The sequence below is a fragment of the Pongo pygmaeus genome, chromosome 11, assembly GCF_028885625.2.
Source record: "Pongo pygmaeus isolate AG05252 chromosome 11, NHGRI_mPonPyg2-v2.0_pri, whole genome shotgun sequence".
NCBI lineage: Eukaryota > Metazoa > Chordata > Mammalia > Primates > Hominidae > Pongo > Pongo pygmaeus.
This window is the reverse complement of record NC_072384.2, coordinates 112,483,763-112,504,503: the sequence shown is the minus strand read 5'-3', so window position 1 is coordinate 112,504,503 and position 20,741 is coordinate 112,483,763. Positions and strand designations below refer to the sequence as shown.

General features: G+C 34.9%; 1 protein-coding gene across 4 annotated transcripts in view; it reads left to right on the top strand.

Annotated features, from left to right (window-relative positions):
* ERBB4 (erb-b2 receptor tyrosine kinase 4) overlaps nucleotides 1–20,741 on the top strand; it is a 1,171,999-nt gene that overhangs the window by 409,327 nt on the left and 741,931 nt on the right. For all 4 annotated transcript variants that reach the window (XM_054477568.2, XM_054477569.2, XM_063647921.1 and 1 more), the window contains exon 2: nucleotides 4,568–4,719. In XM_054477568.2, the coding sequence (XP_054333543.1) occupies nucleotides 4,568–4,719 (152 nt within the window). The remainder of the gene's footprint in view (nucleotides 1–4,567; nucleotides 4,720–20,741) is intronic.

The following is a 20,741-nucleotide window of genomic DNA, read 5'->3' as shown; positions in this document are numbered from 1 at the left end:
ATGAGAACTTATCATAAATTTATAACTATCCAGGTTCAAATATTATTGTATATTATATTGGATATAATATTGTATACCTTTTTATATATGTAGAATGGAAATTATGAAAAAATACCTAGATATTGCAGTTATAGTAATAGATGCATCTCTCAAATTTTGTTTAAGCTTCTATAGAAAAAGTCAGAATACACCAAATATTTTGAAAACATTTTCATTTAGATTATTACATATTGATTTTTTATATTAATATTAAAGTATGAGTATTATTTCCACTTGAGAGAAACTATACAACATAAATTATATATAGGTTGCAATGTGTTATTGGATATACTTTAGAAATGGTGAAGCAAATTTATTAATGGATGCTTGTATTATCCCCATAATTGGTTGTACTAAAATATGTTAATCCTCATTGGAATTTGAAATAATTAAAATCTATATTTCATAAACCCATATAGTAATACCTTTTCTCAACAGTCACTTTATTAGTTTATAAAGGTTTTATATAAATTTAGTGGGAGCAATAAAATAAAGATCATGGATTAAGGTTTTTCCAAAAGGGCCTTTAACATATAATGAAAAATATCTTGGACTTTGATCTTGATTTATAAGGAATATGCACATGAATCAATTTTTTCTTCTTCTCCTGCTTATGTTGAATATCATTTCTTCCTGGGTGTTTTAATAATAAGAGAACATTCCACAGAGCCAATAAAATGTTGTTATGATTAGGAATGATATTGTAATTTCATTATATATTTAGCAAATTCAGTCAAACCAAGCACAACAGTTAAATTTACTCAAAGTCAAAAGTATATAACACAACTAGAATTTAATCCTTTCTGTGTGTAACATTTTAGCAGGTGGGGCCAATATTCATCATTATCTTGATGGTATTGATAATATGACAATGTAAAATATCTATTGCTTGAAAATCCTACTTCCTTTTAGCTCAGTTCTCAGCCATCTCTAAGATGTGTCACTCATTCTTATGGTCCAAGATGATGGCTCATGTTTTAGCCCTGACATCTGCATTTCTGGCATCAGGCTGGAAGAAATTATGAAGAGGAAACTAGGCAAAGTCAGGCTTCAACCGTGTTTGAAATCAAGTTCTGGGAAGGTGTCATGCAACATGTCAGAACTTAGTCCATTGGCCAAACTTACCTCTAAGGGGAGGAGAGAAATATAATCTTTGTTTTGGGTGACCGTGTGTCCAGCTAAAAATTGTGCAGTCTATTACAATGAAGGAATTGGAAAATGGATATTAAAGATTTTAGGGGTATTTGCCATAGCATCCATCCGTATCACTCTACAAAATCTGCATTCTCAAAGGCAATAAATGAATTCGAGCATGGTGTATAAAGGGCTTGGAGGGAGCAATGGAAGAGTAGCGTGGAGGTTATATAAGCTGATAGGACCCGGGAGAGAGAGAAAGTGATTTTTAACATTTATTTAATGTGGGATTTAGAGACAAATAGTAACAACATACCACAGAGTGGGTGGCTTAAAACAATAACGATTTATTCTCTCACTGTCCTGGAGGTTAGAAGTTCAAAATCAAGGTGACAGCAGGCTCATTCTCCCTCTGAAACTCCAGGTAGAATTCTTCCTTGCCACTCTCTAGCTTCTGGTGGTGGCCATCAATCTTTGGCATTCCTTGGCTTGTAGGTACATAGCTCTACCCTTTGCCTTTCTGGTCACGGGGCTTTCTTCCCTGATTGTCTTTGTGTGCACATGGTATTTTCCTCTTCTTATATTAGGGCTGTCCAATCTTTGACTTCCCTGGTCCACATTGAAAAAAGAATTGTCTTGGGTCGCACGTGAAATACACTAACACTAACAATAGCTGATTCAAAAAATATAATGTGTTTCTTTAAATATTTATTTATGAGATGGAGTCTCGCTCTGTTGCCCAGGCTGGAGTGCAGTGGCACAATCTCGGCTCACAGCAAGCTCCACCTCCTGGGTTCACGCCATTCTCCTGCCTCAGCCTCCTGAGTAGCTGGGACTACAGGCACCCGCCATGAGGCCTGGCTAATTTTTTGTATTTTTATTAGAGACGAGTTTCACTGTGTTGACCAGGATGGTCTCGATCTCCTGAACTCGTGATCCACCCACCTTGGCCTCCCAAAGTGCTGGGATTACAGGCATGAGCCGCTGCACCCAGCAAAAAATGTAATGTTTTAGGAAAGTTTATGAATTTGTGTTGGGCCACATTCAATGTCATCCTGGGCTGCATGTGGCCGGATAGCTTCAGGTTGAACAAGTTTGTCTTATTATCATTATATTGAATTAGGGAACACCCAAATGACCTCATCTTAATTTGATTTACATCTAGGAAGACCCTATTTCCAAATAAGGTCACATTCTAAGTAATGGGAATTAGGACTTCAACTTATCTTTTAGGGACACACAATTTAGCTGGTAACAGAGTACTTCTAGAAAATACACTTTTTGGTGAAGTTTAGAAATCCAGACTTTAAAAGTTCGGATTTTGTTTTTATAATGAATTTCCACTATGGTTATAGACATGCAGTATTTTTCAAGATTTTTGGATTAAGATTTTTGTTATTTTTGATGTGTTTATAGGCAAAAACAGGCTTTAAGGTGGTCCTAATTATTAGGCTATACCCATCTAGATGTGTTTTCCTTCCTCTACAGGAACTCATCCCTTTGAAAACAACATCAGGCATCATGGCATCTTTTTTACTTCTGTGTATATAAGACATGAATGTATATATTACCTTATTACTAAGCTGTGTTCCTAGTATGTTTGCAGTCTCCACTTTGTATCTTGCCTTAAATTCAGTATATCTTATGTAACTTACCAAACCATTTTCTTTACATACCATTATTAATAGATTTATAATATATATTTTTAGTCTACTTAGGATTAGAGTCAGTACATTAAGTGGTGACGATTGTGTTCTGGCAGGTATATAAACCATAAGAATAGTATCTAAAAATCTGGCTTCTGGAAGTCACAGACAATTTTTTTTTTTTTTTTTTGAGACAAAGTCTCACTCTGTTGCCCAGGCTAGGAGTGCAGTGGCATGATCTTGGCTCACTGCAACCTCCGCCTCCCAGATTCAAGCAATTCTCCTGCCTTAGGCTCCCGAGTAGCTGGGATTACAGGCATGAGCCACCACGCCCAGATAATTTTTGTATTTTTAGTAGAGACAGGGTTTCTCCATGTTGGCCAGGTTGGGAACTCCTGACCTCAGGTAATCCAACTGCCTCGGCCTCCCAAAGTGCTGCAATTACAGGTGTGAGCCACCATGCCCAGCCACAAAATTAAAAAACAAAACAAAACAAAAAAACTTGTGTAAACTTACGTGCTCACATAGGAATAGAACTTGGCAGACAGATTATTTATTATCAGTCCATTATACCTCAGAAACTCGTGAATATATACAGTGGTACTCCAATTGGTAACAATAAAAGTTGTATTTTTTACATCTCTGGTTGGTAGTATATGTTTACAAATATTTCAATTTAGACCTAAAGACAGAAATACCATTCAACCCAGCAATACCATTACTGGGTATATACCTAAAGGAACATAAATCATTTTATTATAATGACACATGCATGTTTATGCTCATTGCAGCACTATTCCCAATAGAAAAGACATGGAATCAACCTAAATGACCATCAATAATAGACTGGATAAAGAAAATCTGGTGCATATATACCATGGAATACTGTGCAACCATAAAAATGAATGAAATCATGTCCTTTGGAGAGACATGGATGGAGCTAGAAGCTATTATCCTTAGCAAACTAAAGCAGGAACAGAAAACCAAATACTGCCAAGTTCTCATTTATAAGTGGGAGCTAAATGATGAGAATACATGGACACATAGAGGAGAAAAACATACCCTGGGGCCTATTGGAGAATGGAAGATGGGAGGAGGGAGAGGATCAGGAAAATAACTAATGGGTTCTAGGCTTAATAGCTGGGTGATGAAATAGTCTGTATGAATAACCCCCATGCCACAAGTTTACCTATGTAAACAAGCCTGCACATACCCCTGAACTTAAAATAAAAGTAAAAAAAAATGAAAAACGCATGTTTGAGGTCTTGTAGGTGCTAGTTTATTTAGTAAAAAATTTACTCAGCTGGAACAGCTTATACAATAACTATGATTTTAAAATAAAATTGTTACTTTCACTATCTTTTGATTTTGATTTATTTACATCTGTAGAATTACCCAATTAGAAAACAGAGTAAATCATATGTCCTAAAAAAAACCATGTTTAAATAAATGTAAATGGATTTACTTGCTTTATATGGTCATAACAAATGGGATTAAGTTTATCTCCTTGCTATGTATTTCTGTGGAATCTATGCCTTCCTACTCTCTGTGATTAGCACATGTAATTTGGGAATATAAAAGTGAAAGTGTTCATCAGTGTGTGGGTCTATGCCTCTTAATGACAATCGAAATATTTATATTCAGAGAACTGGGATAGGCTTGTGGAATAGAGTTTTGAGAAAGATATTATCACTGTGCATATCATATAAAGGTTATGTAATTTCACATGTATCTTCTTGTCTTTGCAGTGTGTGCAGGAACGGAGAATAAACTGAGCTCTCTCTCTGACCTGGAACAGCAGTACCGAGCCTTGCGCAAGTACTATGAAAACTGTGAGGTTGTCATGGGCAACCTGGAGATAACCAGCATTGAGCACAACCGGGACCTCTCCTTCCTGCGGGTAAAGCTGTGGCTTTCTTTCTCTTCTTTGTGAGTGGACAGTGGTGTCATGATGCATGCAGGCAGACCTGTGTGCTGATACCTGGAAGGGGTGCTCTTCTGCCTGGCAGGCACTGTGACTGTAGGCAAAAGATAAGAGATAGCGAAACACACCCAGGAAAAGAACAAGAGTAACAAAGCCATAATGACTGACGCTCCTGAGTTTAAAGCAGTTGCTGTTGCTCTAAGATTGAGAAAAGATTCTGTCACCATGTAGTACATGACATCTAGCAAATCTTTTTCTGACAAGCTGTGAACTAGGAGAGTCAGAGGATCAATCAGATAACAATTGATAACGTTAGCCAGTCATCTCCGTTTCTGCCTCTTTTCTGCCACTTCAGACTTTTAGACTATTTTATATCACATAAGGAGACTAACACTGTTATTAAACAACAACAACAAAAAAGAAGTAAAGGAAAGAAAAGCATCTGGTTTTGAAAACCTACAAATTATTTAAAGCTGACTCATAGGAAATCACAAGTACTAACATAGATCAATACATGCATGAACACAAATGTGTATATGTATACTTGAAGTTGCTCAATCAGTCCTTTTGGAAATTATTATTATTAATTTTTGCTTTCATTGGTCTATACTGTGTTAAACTGGCTGTTAGTGCTAATGCTTACACTTTCTTAAATTTTGCTTTAACTGGAATATGTTTTGGAAAATCTGAACTTGAAGGGGCCTTTGACAAAGTGAGATGGGGATGTGGTCTTTGCACAATTAAGAATTTATGCTTATAGAAGAATTACTAATATACATTTTAAATAATTGCTTCCCTAGAATATATTTGATCTTGTTTTCAGGAACCTTTACAAACTTCTTAGGAGCACTTTCATATAAATTTAGACTAAGTGTTTTGAATACTGATATAGTAAGCCAGTTAGTGGATAGTAAATTATTTAGAGATCTATGATAATTTGAATAATTCTATACTTAGATAAGTAGTGAAAAGGAGTGATATTTAAATATTTTGAATGTACTAAATATGGCTAAAACTGGTAACAACCTCAGAAAATGAACCACCTCAAAACATAAATAACACTGTGTGGCTTGTGATATCCATTTTTAAAACGACTCTCATAGTTGGACTAGTAAAGCAAATGAACTGAAGGTATTTCCTTATTCTCTACTTGATCGATAGAGCTCTGTTTCTGTAAGTCATGTGTCAAAAGTTTTTAATAATTATGATGTTTAATTTTGATGTCTTTGTTTATCAAAAATAGTAAAGGATATCTGAATCATAGAATAGAGGGACTTAAAAGAACTTACTTTTTGTTTTTTCTTTTCTTTTTTCTTTTTTTTGTTTTTTGTTTTTTGAGATGGAGTCTTGCTCTGTTGCCCTGGCTGGAGTGCGGTGGTGCGATATCGGCTTACTGCGACCTCCGCCTCCCGAGTTCAAGCAATTCTCCTGCCTCGGTCTCCCAAGTAGCTGGGATTACAGGTGCATGCTGCCACGCCTGGCTAATTTTTTGTGCTTTAGTGGAGACGGGAGTTTCACCATGTTAGCCAGGATGGTCTCAGACTCCTCAAGCTCAGGCAATCTGCCCTCCTTGGCCTCCCAAAGTGCTGGGATTACAGGCATGAACCACCGCTCCCGGCCCAAAAGAACTTACTTTTTGAGGGAGCTGTTGTTTAAAGAAGGGAACACATACAAGCTATCCTAGAACATATGACAAGAAACTCAATGACATTATAGAATAGACTAACAAAGAAAGCTGAATTCTGAAGCAGGGAAAAGAAATAATTTAAACAGTCTATTAGATTGGAATAATATAAAAATTAAAAGTCAAGGTCTTTGTTTTTCTTCTTAGGTTTGCTTTACTTTTCTGTACATGGAACTAAATTTCACTGACAACAAAAATAGTTGTGACTATTGTAAATGACAGTCATTATATTAAATAACATAAAAATGTCTTTTTATATATTTTATAATTCTTATGGTCTCATAAGGTAACAGCATGGAATGATAAAAAATAGACTTTAGTCCATATTTAACCTTTAGCAATATGAAAGTAGCATGTAGATATTTTTTGTATATGGTCTATACTGTGTTAGAAACCATTTTGAATTAAAAAGTAAGATACATTATTAGAATGAACAGATTTGGAAAAAGTAAGATAAGGAGGGTAAGATTTCTGCCTGGATAAAAAGTAAGCTATTTCTTTTACAAAAGTAAATTTTGGTTCCTAACTAGCATCTCTAAAAGTTCATCTAAACTTTGTACTAATCCATGTGCATATCTTTATTTTAATATATGTATTTAAAGATAATTCTAATAGCACTTAGTTTTTGTTTCCTAACTTATTTTTTGTTCCACTATTTTTTATAAAAAATCATTTCTATTATGACATGTACCCATTCATGTCATATGCAGTACTTATGTATTACACCTCCCTAATCCTTAGAAAACATATCTGCAATCCCAAGTAAATAATGGCATTTGTTGTCCTTGGCTTCAACAATCATGTCGAGGATGACAGATATGTAATATATAAGTACTGTGTATGTATATGTGTGTATATATAGGCATACTACATATATGTGTTTGTGTATATATACACATATATGATAGATTATGTTTTATATGTGATATATATGTGTTTGTGTGTGGGGTTTGTGTATGTATGTGTGAGTTTATGTACATATATATATATATATAAATATAAAATATTATCATTACTAAGACACACATAAGAACCCAGAATCAGAAAGAAGGTGTGGTCCTATGTTAATGGCAGGTGTGGAATGCATGCTGGGTTATCTGAAGGATTCAGGAAAAGTTTGGCTTATTCTGAAGGATTCAGGAAAAGTTTCATCAAAGGAGTGCTTGAATTAAATCCTGAGAAAATGAACAGAAGGTCATGAGGTGAATGGGTTGTAAGAGAAGGGCATTTCAGTGGGAGTAGTATAAGTCTTAGAAGGAAACCCCTGCATCAGAGTTAATAAATGTGTACTTAGTGTGTACTGTTTTAGACACTAGGCATATACATGCAAATAAATCACATGACTCCTACTCCCAGGGAAGCTACAGTACAGTGTTGATGAAGACAAAGTTTCAGGTGGAATAGAATACTCCACTGGAGAGGTAGAGAACCTTATAGTGGAGATATTTAGGAGACATCAGCATCCAAGTGACAAGTTAACATTTTGTGATTGGATAAGGTAGTCAATGGAGATTAAAAAGAGTAAGATCAAGAAGTGGTTCAAGAATAGAATACTCTTTAACCAGGTGTGGTGGCTCATGCCTGTAATCCCAGCAATTTGGGAGGCTGAGGTGGGCAGATCACTTGAGGTCAGGAGTTTGAGAACAGCCTGGCCAACATAGTGAAACCTCGTCTAGACTAAAAATACAAAAATTAATTAGGTGTGGTTGCAGGCATCTGTACTCGGGAGGCTGAGGAAGGAGAATCCAGGAGGCGGAGGTTGCAGTGAGCCGAGATCACACCACTGCACTCTAGCAGCCTGTGCAACAGAATGAGACTCCGTCTCACAAAAAACAACAACAACAACAAAAACCCAGAATACTCTGGATGCCCCATTGTCTGTTTTTTTGGTGAGCTCAGTATTAGTAGTTCCTTTTCTTACCGGGCCCTGAAAGCAGAGACTATTTGCCAAAATCTTCATAATACTACTGTATTGGATGATACATTATTTCAAATTATACCTTTGAATATGCTACAAAGCTCTCCATTTAATATAAAATTTCATTCTTTCCTAAAACCACATTATGGCTTATTTGTGCTCTTAGTAGCTTCTCTCCAAAATATGTAATCTGTCCATTATTAACACATTATAGTAAGTGGAGTCCATGTAAAGAAAATATAGTGATTTTACCATTATTTCCTATAAGTTTCAAATTGTATGAGTGGATAATAAATTTGTATTTACCTATTATAGACATAGTTCTCATCTACATTTATGTACCAAATTTCTTATAAAGGTTTTACAGTTTCCTTCCTCTAAGAGTGACCCAAATAATGTATTTAGAGGATCAACAGTGATCTTAAATTTCATTCTGGGTTCATTTCTGTCTTTAGGAACTTAAGAAATTACTTTAGTTTTTAAAGGATTTTTATCCTTGTTTTCATCTCTAGCTAGCAAGATAGTGGTGTTTTGCTTTGCCGTTTGTTTTATTTTGTATGAAACCACTCTAATTTCTATGAATTGCGACAATTTTCCCTGATACCTCATTTATCTTATTCATTATCTGCATATTCAACATTTATGACTAAGACAGTGATAAAACATAGTAAATATTCATTAAATATTTGTTGAATGGACAAGTGAATTAGTATTTGTCTTAAATTATAGACCCCAATTTCATATATGACCTGTTGTCTAGATAAACATGTGAGTCATGTTATTTCAGTGTGACCTCACACACAGGCCAGGTATGTGGGAATAAGACAATCAAAATCCCTTCCCATGAGAATTTGGAATTGTCACCAATAGCATTCAGTTTCTCTATTAAGTTCTTGACTACTCAAATACCATCACCACACAGCCATCGTTTGTCTTGTGGTTTGAATATCAGAGAGAGCTGCGCAGATAGAATGAAGCCAACACACTGAAACAGATATAGAATAGAAAAAAGCAATATTTACCCCAAGTAGTAATTTGGGGAACCATTCATTTCTATTTCCCACACTACTTCTGATGACTGATTGCATTCCAGCCATTTCCACCTCTGCTCTTGCAACTTTATAGTAATTTCCCCCTTTTCCCCTTAAACTAGAAAAAGATTGTTTCCTTTTACTACACTAAAATGCCTTGTCTAGTACGTCTCCTGAGATTTCAAGAACACAGCAAGAGTGAGCCTTTGCAATTGAATTGAAGATGTACTTTTAAATAATTTTAATGTTTTATAGATACTTTCCTTAATCTTTGTTAGACACATTTTGTTGAAATGCTTTTAAATGCATTCTTTTCAAGATGCTTTTATTATAGCAATCTTGATGCTTATCTCTGTAAACACCTTTCATGCCAGCTTTCTTGTAACCTCCAGGTTTGCATTTCTTTTTGGGAAGAGAAATCCAGTTTACTATGTTTAACATTCAACTCCCGAGGAGCCACATTGCTGGCTAGAAAAAGGCCCTAAAACTTATTTATTATGTATTTTATCACCATCACAAGGTTAAGACATATAATAGAAAGCAGCGAGGCATAAAAATCACAGATTTTGCGCTATTGTCTTACACTTTGTGAACTCTTTAAAACAAGGCAAAATGTAGTAAGTAATGGGAATGAACTATTAGACCTTTTACCCTCATTAGAATTCTTGGGAGCTTTCTCTTCTTTGTCATTCCATTGGTCTTCTTTGCTACTGCTGGCACTTAATAACTCAGTGCTTCTAAAAAGGTGTCTGACCCACCAGCTTTTACATTTTAAATTTATTTTCTGTTTTATATATTAACTTTAAGCAAATAACTATAATGTGTCAATTATGTGTAAAGAAGTATACTATGAAATGTAGATTATATAGAGAGTGTTAACACCTATCCTCAGTCATTGCTATAATAGGTAACAATTTTTAATCTGTGGCTTGAATTTAGTTGTGTGCAAATTATTTTAGAAATAGTGTACATTAAGATTATAAGGAGATAAATTTATTTAACAGTTGATGCATGGATGTGGAATAGATACAATATTGTAATTCATTGGAACTCTGTATGCTGTAGTCTAGAAACCTTAAATTTTAATCATTATACATGTCTTTTATTTCTAATAAATGAATAAAAATAAAGTAATATCTAAAAATGCCTTTTAAAATAACATTAATACTCTATTATTGATAGCAAAAGGCAATGACTTTGAAAAAGTCAGAAAGTATAGTTTTTTGAAGCAAAAAGATAAAAAAAGATATCTTCTCTCAGATAATGAATAACAAACACATGTTATGAAAAGGTAACACATCTGAAAAACATAATTTGCTTTTATTATATATTTGGCAGAGCTATATGGCTGTTTTTGAATGTATAAGAAATAATGCCATCTAAAAATTTCTATTTTTAAAAAAAAAACTTTGGAGAAATCATGCAAATAGTTTATTTTTCTCTACCAGAGAAAATGTCCTATTTTTAAATTCAAATATAGCCTTTGTCTTTAGTTAATAATTAACATTTTATAATGCTATAGAACTGTCATCCTCTTTTATTAGGATATGTATGGGATTCTTCTGAGGATGTTGCTTTTCAACTACTCTTCATAAGACATAAAATTTGCATTACTTTTCCACTGCTAGTAGAGGATCTATACTATTTCATTCTCTTTCTCATGCATATTCCTCTTCTGACCAATGACAAACATTTGTAGGAAGGCAGAGAAAAGTGCAACTCAGACAGCAAAATACTGCCAATCTTACTGCAACCAAAGACTTCAGCTTCATTAACACAGTTTTGTTACAATAAAGTCAGGAATGATGTTTGACAATGAGTTTCAAGTTGCAACAAGTAACCATGTCTTGATCTATTCCTTCCTCATTTTCAGTAAGGATGAACAACCATTGAGAGTTAATATGAAATTCTAAAATATTTACATTTTAGCCTACTTCTAGCTTTAGTGCTTCCTTTTCATTGTCCTCTGGCAATTAGAAGCACATGACCAGAATTAAATCCAACAGTATGGGGGATGGTTTTTATGTTTGTGTCTGTTTTCCATATCTTCCTCATATACTTTTAACTCTGTGTCCGGGCTAAGCTGTCTGCTTCATAGCATGATTTAGAAAAACCCTACATTAAAGAGTACGTATTTCAAAATAAATAGATAATTTATACCGTACTTATTCTTTTGGGTTAGAAAATGATTTACTGAATAGTTTGTTCAAATACTAGCTACCAACACCCATCTATATTTTAGCTTATTAAATACCAGATAGAATGATTGTGTGGCAGAAATTACATTGGAGAGAAAGAATCAGGATGAGAAAACTTGTCATATTTTAGAAACATTAGAGAGGAAAACACCATTTAAATTAAACTTCTATGACATAATAAAGTGGGTCCACATGAGTTACAATCTCATATTTCCCAAAAAAGATGATTTAAGTGCAACATTTTCAGATACAGCATGCATATTTCAGTTGTGCACACATTTTGATTGTACTGTATAGTAGGAGTACAAGCCTGAATTTGTATTCCTGAAAAACTTTGTAAAATAATGAAGCAGTATATTTGTCACTCAAATGGTGAACAAGTAAACGAGAATTCTATATCAAGTATTTGTATTCTGTAACTATCTATTCACTGAGCACAGTAGTCTATGTTTTTCTTCCATGTCACTAATTGAGACAGGTGGGAAGAGAGGATTACAAGATCAACATTGAAATACTTAGACTTCACCATCATTAGATTCAAGGAAACTGTACCTTCAAGAAACTATTGGTTGGGTAAACAAGCATTGAAAAAGAGATGGTGCTGGAACTTTTTCTTTAATTCTTTCTGTTTTAATTTCATGTAAAATTGCTTTTATGGTAAAATGTTACATATTTAGATGCTGCATTAACATGATGACCTCTTAGCAGGGTGAGATAAAGAATGCTAAAGAGGACACAGAGAGAATAATATTGTAACCTGTCAGTTAGGCCAAAGCAGACATTTTGGGTTAAGTAGAATTTTCAAAGCTTTGATAGTTTCTGAAAGCTGTTTCTAAGGCTGTTAAATATAATACATATGCAATTTTGTATGTGTGTATTTACAGCTGGCTTTTAAATTGAAACTTGATTTTGTACTAAATTTAATCATGGAACTTGTATTACATTTGAAAAAGCTATGCAATTTACACTTGGCTTAGGATTTTTTTTTCTCAGAGGTTAAGTACCATTTAATCTAAAAATGTACATTGACTCAAAATTCTGATGCTCTTTCAGAAATTCTACAAAATAAATCAAAGGATAAAAAAGGTCTATATTCTTTATTTGGCATTTATTTAAACATATATTTTAAATTTTCTTTTTAATCATTTCAATTAAATATTAAATAAAAATGTATTCAATAGGCTGGTGCTGTGGCTCACATCTGTAATCCCAGCACTTTGGGAGGCTGAGGTAGGAGGATTGCTTGAGACCAAGAGTTTGGGTAACATAGTGAGACCCTGTCTCTACAAATGTTTTAAAATTTAACCAATGTGGTGGCACATGCCTGTAATCCCATCTACTCAGGAGGCTGAGGTGGGAGGATCATGTGAGCCCAAGAGTTGGAGGCTGCAGAGAACTATGATTGTGCCACTACAGTCAAACCTGTGTGACAGAGGAAAACCCTGTCTCAAGAAAAAACAACAATAAATAAACCAGCAAAATATATACATCTATATGAGTTTCCTCTGTATCTTAAGCATATTAAAAAACTATAAATAAAATGGTATCTATGATAAAGATGTATAACTGATAGTAAATATTTGAAGGAGTATTAGAAGGAATGATAGAAATAAGAAATAGACTAGTATTTATCAATCTAATATAAATAGACTAGTATTTATCAATCTAATATATATAAAGATATACATATAAGTATAGTATATACAAATATTATAAATATAGTGACCATTTATATCTATGCATATATAAATGTAAATTAGCAACCACTTTCCAGGAATCAGAATCAAATTAGCATATAATATAAACCTTATATAATATTTCTAGTTAAGTATAACCTACTAAATAATGAAAACCATCTATTATTTCAATAATAATAAATAACAATGAAACTGTTTGCAAAAAGTTTTTTTAGCCCCTAATTGCAAAGCAGTTTCCACAAATATACCCTTGTTGCAAATATATTTAAATTAAAAATTAATTTATTAGGATGGTGAGCAGATGCAAAGTGTTTCTTTATACCTCTGGGCATTGTGGTATTTGAATTTGGCTTAAAATGTGCATATAATGAATTTATAGGCTTGTCTTAATTTTAAATGAGAAAAATACAGCCAGGCACAGTGGCTCACACCTGCAATCACAACACTTTGGAAGGCCTAGGTGGGAGGATTGCTTGAGCCCAGGAGTTTGAGACTAGCCTGAGGAACATGGTGAGACCCTGTTTCTACAAAAAAAATGTAACAAAATAAACAAATAACTAGAGAAGTCAAGTAACAAATCCATTTTACTCTATGATTCTTTGATATACTTTGCTCAGGGAAATTGAGCATATAAAAGTTATTTCTTTACTTCTTTTATTTGGGAACAGCAAGGACCTTTATTCAAAGAGAGAGAACACAATTTATGTGATGTTGTTAAAGAAGTATATTGGCAATGAGCTATCTTTTAATTCTAAAAACCAAACATTGAAATATAATCAATACCTTTTTTTCAAAATTTCAAAATATACTATATATATTCTCATTAGCTTTATTTTTCTCTGACTCTTAAAATGACACACTTTGTTTTCTTTTAAAAAAAAGGCAGATTTAAACTTGATGAAGAATTTTGCATGGACCAAATCAATTTTAAAGGTCTCTCGTTGGTCACATAGAGTATAATTTAAGGATCAAAAGTGTAAAAATAAAATGTGAAAACTGTTACATTTAGAAATATGGTAATTATTTCTCGTGATCTCTAATTTAAAGTCTTTTACTATAAAAATAATATAGTAGAATATATAATGAATGTGGTAAAATTAAGGTATTTTAGTAAACACAGGCCTCTTCAAAATCATTATTACTAAATTTCTACCTGAAAATCAGAATATGTAATTGAATCCTCTTAAATAATTCAGTGCTACTCTTTCCAAAAATAAAAGTGTCTATCATGATGTCCAGCACCTTGTAGCCCCTCAACAAGAGCTGGCTGGTTATATCTAACCCTCTTAGGCTTCTTCCTTTCTTCTTTGATACCCTGTATATCATTATTGAGCCATGCTATGAAGACTTGACAGTAAGTTTTTACAAAGCTTTTTTGGTGGTTCAGTTTTTGGGTGGTGGTGATTTGTATTTTCAGAGAGGTAAAACTGCAAGTCAAACACTTGGTTGTTTTTAAGAGGCAGTCAAAAGCTGAAGAAGTACAAAGACTCTACATAGTTTATGAGGGTTGTTTCAATGTCATTTCATGGAAGCAATGAGAAGTATTCATCAACAACTCAATGAGGCATCAATGAAGCATTGGGAAGCATTCATGAAAGAAAAACATAGAGAAAGTACAAGCAAATATGGATTACATATCTGAATTGTTTTACTTTCCTTCTTAAAACTTTCCATCCTCTTAGGATAAAGTCCAAAATTCTTATTAAATTCCTACAATTGTTTGGTCCCTACTAATAAGCTTTATCTTCCCACTGTCACTAATGACATGAAAACTCACTGGCCATCTTTCAATTATAACCAACTTCCTTTTGGTATTCAGCCCTTTCTAACTGTACTGACCTTTCTCTCATTCTCAGATTTTCTCCCCCATGAACATATGGATACACCTAATTATTCATGTCCTGGCTAAGTTCTGTTCTGGTTTTTTAGGTCTCCATCATAAATAATTTCTTCAGGGACATTTTACTAACTACCTAGTCTAAATTCCTCCCATTACATACATTCATAGCACCCTCTGCTTCTTTGTAGCACTTCTGCTTAACAATTATTTAAGGATTTGTAAATTCTGTCAACACTCCTAAATAACAAGTACCAGACAAAGCCCATGTCTAGTTCACTGCAGAATTCTAGCGTAGTACACAGTGTCTATCATGGAGTGGCTGCTCAGAAAATACTTGTGAAATAAATAAGTAAGCAAATTTTATAACAATAAGAATAAATTCTTTTATGACTTGAAATCAGGAAAAAATTGCATAGGAATTACTTTACATTACTTACTTTCCAACTGGAGTTCCTCTCTCTAGTGTCTTGTAGAATCTATAGTACCTTTCATCTTACAGCCTATGAAATGATTTGGTTAATAATAAATGATATGCTACCCATAATGGAAACTTGGGATACTCAGCTTGTATATTTACACTCTTATATAAAAACCTAACAGACATATAGGGAGTGCAGCTTATTGGCTGAGTTGCATGACTTGAGCAGAGTCATGTAGCCTTCACAATTTTCACTTTCTCCTCCTCTGACCTGCCTCGAATACCTGAGAATCCCTCCAGTAACAAATCCCTTATGTCCAGTTACTTTATTTATTTATTTATTTATTTATTTATTTATTTATTTATCTGAGACAGGGTCTTTCTCTGTCTCCTGAGGCTGGAGTGCAGTGGCACGATCTCGGCTCACTGCAGGCTCTGCCTCCCAGGTTCATGCCATTCTCCTACCTCAGCCTCCCAAGTAGCTGGGACTACAGGTGCCCGCCACCACACCCAGCTAATTTATTGTATTTTTAGTACAGACAGGTTTCACTGTGTTAGCCAGGATGGTCTCGATCTCCTGACCTCGTGATCAACCCACCTCAGCCTCCCAAAGTGCTGGGATTACAAGCGTGAGCCACCGCGCCCAGCCATGTCCATTTACTCTTTATAAACTAAGGTCTCTGTGCTTTTCAATGCAATTTTCTTCCTCTATGGAATGTCTTTTTACCCTTCTCTATTTGAAAAATCATACAGTCTCTACTAACTTGTTCTAAATATAAGCTATCTCTATTCTCCTAATCTTAACATGCTCCCCCATGTTCGATCTGTATTTTCATCCCCACCCTTACCATCAAGACAAGCAGAATTAATGTCTTCCATTGTTTCTCCATAGTCCTAAGTACCTACTGGTACTAGACCATATGTCACATTGTGTAGGCCTGTGTTAGATGATGAGATATACTATGCATTTTTGTCAATTTATACAGATTGCACAGAGTAAATCTTCAGTGAACTTTTATTTTTTGAACAGATAATAAGCTGTGTTAAGTGGTTTTCTTCCAGTGAATTTTGTTATACTGGAATTATATTCTTTGTAATAAAAATAAACAGTATTTATAAGCTTCCTTAGACTCACGTTTCATGTCGGCATGGACTAACACCTCAGAAATATCATTTGTTAAAATAGGTTCAGGGCACTGTGCTGGTTTTATGCCTAACTCCATCTCCCACTCCTTATTACAACCCTGTGAATAAGTGTTGTTATTCACATTTTGTAAGGGATGAAACAGACTCAGAGAATTAAGTGACTTTCTCAGGACCACATAGCTAATGGGCAAAGTGAGCATTTTAAATCAGTTCTTTCACTTTAAACTTTACACACTTGAACTTTGTCTTGCTGCTGCCTGCTATTTACCAATGACCCATTTGTTACTTAAAGAAACCAGGATTTTAGAAAAATCAGTACAAGGAATGGAGGTTTTCATTAAAAAAATATAAAAATAAAAATTTCAGAACTAGATTGAAAAAGGTAGGCCTCAGTAGAGCCACAAAATTTGGGGACCCTGAGCAGACAGAGCTAAGATTACTCAGTGCTGGGGGCAGTGGGTATAAGGAAAACTGTACCGAGAACTTGAGAGACAAATTCACCTCCTTTGCTATTCAGGTTTTATAGTCAAAAGAATTAAACAGATACCAAGGAGGATGATTGCTTGAAGCCAGGAGTTTGAGATCAGCCTGGGCAGCAAAGTGAGACCTTGTTTCTACAAAAGATCTGCCTGTACTCCTACCTACTCAGGAGGCTAAGACAGGAGGATCATTAGAGCCCAGGAGTTTGAGGCTGTAAGGAGCTATGATTGCACCACTGCACTCCACCCTGGGTGACAGAAGTTTTTTAGAGACCCTGTTTCTAAAATAAAATAAAAATAAAAAAGAATTAAACACTCAGCAGATGTTTACTGACTGCCAACTCTTTGAAATTCATGGCACTGTGTTTTGTAAAGAAGTACAGCACTATATTATAATAGTTGACAGTACCTATCCCAAATTTAATAAGTGCAAAAAAAAAGGTCATATAGTGCCAAAAAAGGTAAATGCCACAGAGATTCCCAGAATGAACTCCAGAGCTCCTTAAAACAAGAACTACATCTTACCTTTCTTTATATCTCCAGTACCTAGCACACTGCCTGGTATTAAAAAAAAAGAAAAAAAGAGTTGTGAGTTAATTAATAGATGATTGAGTCTCATGCATTTGGTAGGGGTGCAGTTGTAAGAAGATTCATGGAAAAATCAAAATGTGAGTTAATTATAAGAAAAAGAATAGAGAAAAAAGGAGATGGTATTCTAGGTGCATAAAAGAGAAAGTATTTATCATAGCATAGGGGGAAAGAGTTGAGATGCAACAGAATCGTGAATGTTAGGACATAAGGCTGAAAAGGGAAGACCAAATTGTGGGAAGTCTTTAAGACTTGTCAAGTTACTAATACGCTGTAAGAAATCCAGTGGCAGGAGGAAAGTATTATTTGGAGGAATTTACTTGTATGTGTATGGCGTTATTTCAAACTCCAAGGAATTAGTTTAATGAGAGCCTGGAATCAGTTATTTGGAGTGGCAGCTGAAGGCAGAGATGTATTCAATAATCATTATAAGGAAAACTTAATAAAGACTTAACACCTAACTGCATATAAAGGGTGTGGGTGAACAAGTAGATAAAAAGATCCTGAGATCTCCAGTCTGGGACGTTGGGCAGATGTGTTGTCCAGGCAGTAATAGGGACAAAGGAAGGACAGAGCATTGTTGCCAAAGATACCTGGTGGCAGGTTCCTTGAATTTCTATTACTTTTTCAGGAAGACCCCCTCATTGGAAATGTGCTTTGCATCCCAAGTAAGGTAAGGTACACTGTTAGGGCTCGTTCAAGTGTCAGGTAGGCGGGTGGCCAGAGAATGAAAGTGTTAATAAAACATTTATCGGTAAACTTTAATTTGCAAAGACTAGATGACTACTGCATTTATTTCAAACAGTAATCAGATTCAACAAACAAGAAGTTAAGCTCAGCAAACAGCTAGTTGTGCTTCAGCCATTTGGGGCAATAATCTAGGTGTCTTTCCAAGAAATGTAGCCCCCTGAAGAGGTTGGCTTAACCTTTTGTTTGCTGAATGTAATTACAACGCATTTAGAATTAAGATGAAGAGCTTTTTTATTGCAGGAGCTAATTTGAAAGCAGTCCTGGTGATAAAATTTGCAGGTAACTCTGCTCTAGCAAAGTCCCATTTGAATTTTTCCTATTATCAGTTAAAGGACTTAGATATCAGTGGACTTCGCCTTGGTGTGGTGGTTTGTTCTCAGCTCTCATCTATTCCAGTGAAGCGGTAGCAACAGTGACTGCTTTATTACTCCATGTGAAATAGGCTGCTGGAAAAGTGTCAAAGCCCATGGGGTCAGCAATCTGACATCCTTCCTAAGGAAGCAGAGGGCACAAGCTAACTAACATGTGGTGCAAATAAAGAGGAATATGGTAACAGGAAAGAAGTCAAGTCTTGGAAGAGAAGAGGAGTAAACAATACATATACTGGGGACGGATGGATTTGGATAAGCTGAGAGGAAGCCACAAGTGCAGGAATATGCTAATAATGAAAGCATATGCTAAATGAGCTCCACAGTGTTTTCCAAATAGCTTAGATTTTTCAAATCCTTTGAGTGGGGTAGCTTCACCTATACACTTTTGACTCCTCTAGTCAAGATTTATAAGGCAACTTTTGCTGCAGTTATCTTAGCATTTATGCACAACTGGTCTTTTTAATTGAGAGATTCTCACTACCCCTGTGAAGCAATGGGACAAGTTCATCTTACTGATGAGGGCAACGAGTCACAGAAAGTTTACCTGACTTGCTTGAGGTCATGTATCAAAAGCTGGCAGAAGTTAAACTTAGGAAATTCTGAAGTGACTCACTTCAGAGCTCATAACAAAATTTAACTTTAAAGATAATTAAGCTCAATTCATACCGTCTGCATCTTCATTGTAGAATTTATGCTATCCCCATGGCTTACAGAAAGGGAAACTTCACAACAAATTGTTGCAGTGAGTTTTCAAGCAGAAATATATCTTATTATTTGTTAATATTGAATTATTTGATCATGCTCTTGCTTAATGCTCTTTTATACCCTAAAATATACACATGAAACAATCATGTATCCTCCTAGCTTCAATGCTGCTAAAGGGATAGAAGAATCCATTGGTTAGTAAGCTGCTCAGCACAGATTCAACAGCTCTTCTCAGACTTCATTTGGACTACGATCTTCAGATAAAGACCTTGCATGTAAGGATAGAATTGACTGACTAGAGTGTGTCTATAATAGGCAATTGGGACAACATGTTTTTAGAAAGCCACGTCTCAAAAGTAATAGCTGAAAGAAGTGGATGTGTTGACCTTGGTGAGGAGAGTACTGAAGGGAACCATAGTAATTGTTTTCAGATATTTGAAGGGCTCTCATAGAAAAGGGAGTAGCCTAGTTTTGAGTTGTTCCGGAAGACAGCATTAGGCAGAAGTTGAAAGGAGGCAGATTTTGGCTTAAAATAAAGATTTTACTAACAATTAGAGCATTCTTACAATATAATGGAGTGCCTTCTTAGATGGGAAAATGGACAGGAACTCTTAACTGAACACCTTGTATTTTCTAGGAACTGGGCCATTGGCACCATAGAGCAGCAAAAATAAAAGACAAAATTAAAGATGCTGGCATGTTGTAGGCATCCTGTTGATGTTTTTTCATTTTCTTCCCCTCCCTGAGTGTTTCTTATATACATTCCCACAATGATCCATGACATTGTCATTATTACCAACATTCTGCAGACTAAGACAGGCAGCAAGAAAAAGGGAGTAGTGAGGACTTGAATGTATATCTCTCTGTCCCCAGTTCTCACGTCCCTCCTACTGTGCGCTGCCTTCTCCATCACAGAAACCTGCTATCCTGTACTCTCCTACCACCATAGATACTCAGCCAAGAGCGATCAGGAAAGGAGGGACAAGATTTCATGCATTTGGTAGAAAGTTGTTTAGAAAACTTTAAAGTCTTTTTATTCTTTGTGATTCTTCTGTCTTCTTAAAATGTGATGCTACTTCCTCAGCAGATGCTGCTGTGTGCTATTCAGTTATACTTTGACTTCTAAAAAAAAAACAAAAAACAAAAACAGACCCATTTCTAACATTTCCATGA